Below are 6,677 nucleotides of genomic sequence, written 5' to 3'. Positions count from 1 at the left end.
GTGTCCCAACTTCATGTGAAAGAAGAAGAAAATAATAGAGCACCTTTGATAAAACTATATAGAGGACAATAATACAACTGCATGTAAAGATATAGAAGATAAATGACAATAATAGAGAAAGATGCTCTTTGGATAAAAAGTTTAAGAAGCATGTGAAGATTGAGGCCCAAAGAGAGAAATAATAGAGAGCAAGTGTACCTTTGCTGGTGTACTCAATGATGTAATATAATCTCATGGACTGTATAAATAGAGGAATTGTAATAGACAGAAATCATCTTGAAATCTCGAATTGTAATCAATAGCCACTCCTAAGTCATCTTTAGTTTGAAAAACCAATTATTCTGGAAATCCTTGTATACCAAATAGAAATCTTGTAAAGGCTCTGATAGAAATAAAATTTCAATATTTTGATATCAATATGAGTTTTTAAATCTTTATTCCTAACGATTCTTGAAGGATCTAATAGAAAACTTCCTTCTTATTTTAGCAAAAAGAGAGTTTTTTTTTAACAGAAGTCTAGAATTTTATTCTTTAGGATTGATACAGTGAAAGTAAGAAGCTGAAATTGTAAAGATTCCGTGAAGGCGGAAGACCATTGAAGGAAGTAGTTTACATATTCAGAGTTCAAAGGTTACTCGGTTCTACGAATAAAGATCCAGATCAAACCTAAAGTAAAACTATTAAATTTTTGCTAAAATTAGAATGAATCTTTTTTTATCTTAGAGAAACAAAGGGATTAATTATAAGATTTGATGATTATGAATGCCAAGATATACAATTAAAGGATTGGATAATTTATTAGAAATAATGTTAGAAGTAATCAAAAATATGTATTCTCAATTAGAAAATATGGATGGATCTTCTGAAAAATATAATATATTAAATAGTAAATGTGAACAATATGTTACAGATTATTCTAATTTATTAGATCATAGAATGAAATTATATTCAAATATTCAAAATAGAATAAATATAAGATAAAATGTTTAAAAGATTAGGATATATGTTGCAATATAGAAAAAATCAATTCATTAAGGGTAATATAAACTTTTCCATGAAAAGAAATAGTGATAGGACAAATAGAAAGATCTCTCCCCATTCTTGTAAAAATATGTATTTTTTAATAGTGTATTAATGGAAAATGTGTGATTAAAAAAAATTGAATTTGCGTATACTATTAATTTAATGAAGAATGTGTTTTTGAAATGCAAACCACTGTTAAAAAATGTATTTTGATGGAAATAATAATGCTCAAACAAGGGCATAGTATGCAGATCGAAATCTAAACAATATAATATATTCTTATTTAATTTTTTTTTCCTAAATACCCCTACCTCACTACAAGAATTTTACCTTTTCCCTACAAAATTTATTTGTAGGGAAAAGTTCTTCTTTGTAGGGAAAACCTTTTGTAGATAAAATTTTTTTATAGGAACATTTGTAAGGCAAACATCGAAGGGAAAGAGTTTAGCCCACAAATTTTTGAAATTTATTGGCTAAAGCTTTTCCCTACGAACCCTTTGAAGACAAATACAATACATCGCGTAAGTTTTTTCCCGATAAAATTGTTTGTCTGTTAAAGTTAATTTAGTCCACGAAATAATTTTGTTTTCTCTACAAATTATGTTGTAGGCTAAAACGTACACATTTTTCCAACAATTAGAAATTTGTGGCAACATGTATAGACTATTTTGTAAGCTAAACCCTATTTTTTTCCTCCAAATATTTTTTTGTAGGGAAAGCATGTTTGCAAGCTATTATGAAAGAAATTAAATTATTTTTACCTAGTAATCTTTTAACGATATTCAAAATAATATAAAGATACAAAAATACAATATATTAATTAAAATATGTAATGTCAATCACTGTAACATTAAATCTGAAACATATCATCAAAACTTAAATAAAAACCATTCACTAAGCATGGTTACATCTAAATTTAAACTAAAAACCATATTCATTGAGGGCAATGTGACCGAATGATGGCTCCGATATCATGAACTAACAACTATTGACTCCAAAACATGTAGCTCGTCTACTCAGTTATTATATAAAACTCTAATGTTCGCTCGAGCAGTACGCACGATACGAGAGGTCCTAATTTGTTTACATGCCCCTTGGGTAGGAAGATCTAGAGTCCTTGACAATTGTCTTGTAATTATCCCTGCAAATCCAATAATAAAAATCTAACACATAAATGGACTTCTTATAATAAGAAAAGTAACCATGGGAAAAAAAAACCTTAAACTCATTTATTTCATCATCCAATGTCCTATCATTTTCTCTAGTTCTTTGAACGTTTTCACTTTTTGCTGCACCTATTACATGATATTCACATTACCTTTTTATACTTGCTCATTACTTGAAATGCAAAAGCTTCTACTTCAATCAAGGCATAGATAGATACAGATAACACACAAAAAATTTAAAAAATTACACAATAAAAGTCAAACATGTTTCTCTAATTCTAGATTCCAATTGCAAGCTTAGGAATGTCAGGTAACACAAGAAATTTGAAAAATTCAATAATTACTTTAGCATATTTCCACTATTAATATGATATTATCTTCAATCTCAATGAGTTGCCTTAGTAATATGAATGTATATTGTTGCTACCATAAGAAAACATAAACCAGGTTAAAACAATATGTCCACGAATTATATCCACCCAACTTCCATATTAAGATTTGATTCAAGAAGGAGAAAAAAAATGACAATCTAATTCTGGAATAAAATTATCAAATCCTGGAAATGAATTCTTTAAGAAGACAATGAACTCGCTATTCAATTTAATCCGGGGAAAAGAAGGCAAGATTAAAACAAATAATTCAAATCAATGTAATCAATTAGTCGTAAAAATGTAGAAAAACATCAACAAATTACCGAAACAACCGAAAAAATTAAATACTTTATTAGAGATTATCGAGAGAATGCTAAAAAACCCAAAATCCAGTGAATTGAAATATGAGAAAAGAATCAAAAAATGAACATGTATGCAGACAGAAATTGGAGGAAGAAGGCAGAGATATTCTCTCTGTCTCCCCTCCCCCCCCCCCCCCCCCCCCCCCCCCCCTCTCTATATATAATATTTGGATATTTCGTGACTTTTCCATCAAAAGTAGACGTACATCAAACTGCCGTTGCATCTAAGTATTGATGGGCATATCTTGAAGAGCAATTAAAGAAGAATACAAATAATTCAAATCAATGTAAACAATTAGTTGTAAAAATGCAGAATAACATTAATGAATTACCAAATCAATAAAAAAAATACTTTATTAGAGATTATCGAGAGAATGCTAGAAAATAAAAAATCCAACGAATTGAAACATGAGAAAAGAATCAGAAAATGAACCTGTATGTAGACAGAAATTGGAGGAAGAAGGGACTCTCTCTCTCTCTCTCTCTCTCTCTCTCTCTCTCTCTCTCTCTCTCTCTCTGTGTGTGCATATAATATTTGGGTATTTTGTGACTTTTCCATCAAAAGTAGACGGACATCAAATTGCCATCGCGCCTAAGCATTGATGGGCATACCTTGAAGAGCAATTGAAGAAGAACACAAAATTTGTATCTGTAATTTATTACGAGACAGTAGACACTGCATCAATTGAAGAATTTGAATTAGGTTTGGCCAATTGAAACGGCAAAGAAAGGAAATAAATAGTTTTGGAGGGAAATATTTTAGAAGCAAAGATAAATTAGATAGGTTTGAAAATTTTTCTCCTTAATTATTAACCTACTAACTTGTCTAATATTTTTGTTGGGAAAAAGATATATTTTACCTGTCAAATTTTTTGTCGGGAAAATACAATTTTTTGTGGGCACTAATTCCTTTAATATTGAACATTTTGAATCAAATCATAATCCTACAAAATATTTTTTTTATGGGGAAAAGTGAAGATTTGTCTACGTAAATTTGGAGGGAAACCATATATTTCTTGTAATCTATGTCATGAATATCCTATATCGTGTGGAATTATAATTTAAAATACTATTTATTATTCATTTGAGAACGAAAAAAAAAATTTCTAACCTTTACTCCTCGAAAGGAATTATTGTTGCAAGATTTACTTTTCATAAATGGCTTGAGACCAACCGTTGGAGGCATTCTACTTTTTGTCGGCCATTAAAGACTTCGTATGATTAACATGGTATTAAAGAGAGAGCCTACTAATTATAAATTTTGACTACAATTTTTAAAATTAAATAACGTACATTTCTAAAAATTATTTTTAGATGGAAACGTTTGTTGCACTTGGGTCCTTTAAATCAAAATAAAAAGAAAAAATTGCATTTCAGTAATAGAGGATTTGGATCAGTATTTAATGTTAAATAATTTATATTCAAAGAAAGTGTCAACTCTTGAAAATAAGGGATTTGTAATAACTAATATCAGAAGAGAGAGAAACAGAATGAATATTTTATTTATATATTACATATTACGGATGGAACAAGGATATAACAATCCTTGAGGTGACAATCTCCCTTATTATCTTCAAATGAATAAGGAACTAATTATTTAATTTTTTTGTAACATATACGAACACGAATGAACCCTAGATCTAGAAATGATCCATGTAAGGCAATGATTCCACTATGCATGATGCTGTCTAGACTTTCTGTGCATGATGTAAGCTTTTAGATTACCATTGTCCATGTTCCTACGAGATCAACATCCTATTTAGAAAGATTTTAATTCATTTTGAATTGACGATTCAAAATGTGAATGTATCTGAGGACAAATTGGTGAAACGATTCCCAGATTATATAAATATTCAATATTATTGCATGTAGCCTTAAGCGATCCACCTCCTTCACGTACCAAATCAACATTCTGAAAAACAATCCCTTGACATGGATAGCTCTTACTGCAATCCAAATATATAGCTACATTTGAACCACTTGTTCCCTTTATATTCTGATACACTACATTTTTTACTTGTACCGCCGAACTCTGGAATAAACAAAGACTCAGATTATTTCTCATACAGAATAAAGTTGATCTGTGTCACACTTTTTCTTTATAAACTACCTAATTGGTGGGAGATATGTGTGTACTATTAGTAGTTAAAAAACGTAACAGTACAATATAGATTTAGGAAGAGGGTGTAAAACCAACCTTTAGTGAGTCCTATTTCATGTGTAAGCATAAATAGGGGACTGAAATTGAGCTATTGAAGATGGTTTCATTTTTTTTTTTTTTTTTACCTGTTCTTTACATGATTTAGCTTGATCACAATAGTTTTGGTCTATGATTATGGGATTCTTCACATTTTGCATCTCCACATTCTGAAATTTGATGTTGCTTGCACTTCCAGATCCACCCTGCACATATTACTCATAAATTATGTTAATTAATTAAAAATTCTTCAAAAGATCAATTTCGTGTTCATGCACAAGCGCCCACATGCACTTACTATTGATACATCTTATACACACAAATTCTTACCGGCCATGTCTTGATCCTGACACCATTTTTCGTTCTTGAAAGCTTAGCTCCATTCACGACTATATCTGAGACGTAAGCTTCTGAATTGCGATATCCCAAGCTTCCGATACTAATTAAGCAAAAAAATTGAAAAAAACAAGATAGTAAAGCAATTAAAGAAATGTTACTTTCAATAATATACGAAACGTTTTTATAAGATCAATTAATGTTGGTGTCTTGAATGTAAAAACCTGATGCCATGACCCGGTCCACAAGTGATATCTGTCGCCTGGACATTCTTGGATCCATTGACGATTGAAATGCAGTCGTCACCTTAACATAACAACGAGCATTAAACGAATAAAGAAATATTTTTTAATTGATCAATATCACACACCTAGTTGAGATGACTATTATATATACCTGTCCCTATTGTACAACTCGAAATTTCAATGTTCTGGGTTTTTGTGACATGAATGCCATCGGTGTTGGGGCTTCCCTCGGGAGTAGATATCGTGAGATTTGAAGCATGAACATTTTTGCACTTCTGGAAGGACACATGAATTTGTTGTGCATTTTGAATCTTTAGGTCCTTCACTACCAAGTTTTTGCACTTATACAATGTTAAGGCCTGTAATAATGTCAAGGATTTACATCGATACAAAAAATAATTTCCAATTCACAAATAATTTTGCAGTCATTTTGTACTACTATGAACAAAAAAATTAATGTGAAAGACTAAAAACGATATAATCAAACTATTATGAAAGTATTTACAAAAAATCAATATCTTAAATTTATGGAAAATAATTGCACAAATTAATTGAAACAGGTATACGTACCGTGGGAGCATCCTTGCATTCCTGGGGAAAAAAAGAAAAAAAAGTTACAAGTATAATTTAACAAATTCATAAACAAATAAAAGACAAAATAATGTATAAATTACAATATATAATTTTTGATTTAATTATTTCTTAGGGCCCATTTGATTGCAATAATGAAATTTAGGTGGAAAGAAAACGAATTCTAGGTAATTGAATTACCTAGAACTTGTTTTCTTGGGAGTTGTCAACTTAATACGTTTTATTGGTATAATTTTCCACCTGAAAAATATTGAAATTTTTTATCTTTGGGTATTCATTTGGCTTTATTTTTATGGGAATTATCAATTAAATAGATAAAATTTGTTACAATTTGGGATAAAATTTGTTCTAATTGCCAAAAAATTAAAAAATGGGGGGGGGGGGGG

The 6,677-nt window shown here is 30.0% G+C and overlaps 1 protein-coding gene across 1 annotated transcript in view; it reads right to left on the bottom strand.

Moving 5' to 3' along the window:
- Positions 1 to 4,616: 4,616 nt before the first annotated feature.
- Positions 4,617 to 6,677, bottom strand: part of LOC111375232 (polygalacturonase-like) — a 3,919-nt gene continuing 1,858 nt past the window's right edge. Inside the window, exons 5-10 of the mRNA XM_022998035.1 lie at positions 6,271 to 6,291; positions 5,852 to 6,059; positions 5,680 to 5,761; positions 5,450 to 5,558; positions 5,209 to 5,325; positions 4,617 to 4,954 (exon numbers count right to left, since the gene is read on the bottom strand). Coding sequence (XP_022853803.1) covers positions 4,682 to 4,954; positions 5,209 to 5,325; positions 5,450 to 5,558; positions 5,680 to 5,761; positions 5,852 to 6,059; positions 6,271 to 6,291 — 810 coding nt within the window. The 3' untranslated portion in view covers positions 4,617 to 4,681. The remainder of the gene's footprint in view (positions 4,955 to 5,208; positions 5,326 to 5,449; positions 5,559 to 5,679; positions 5,762 to 5,851; positions 6,060 to 6,270; positions 6,292 to 6,677) is intronic.

This window comes from Olea europaea, chromosome 2 (assembly GCF_002742605.1).
Source record: "Olea europaea var. sylvestris chromosome 2, O_europaea_v1, whole genome shotgun sequence".
Lineage (NCBI taxonomy): Eukaryota > Viridiplantae > Streptophyta > Magnoliopsida > Lamiales > Oleaceae > Olea > Olea europaea.
The sequence above is the reverse complement of the archived record's forward strand: the minus strand, read 5'-3'. Positions and strand labels throughout refer to the sequence as shown.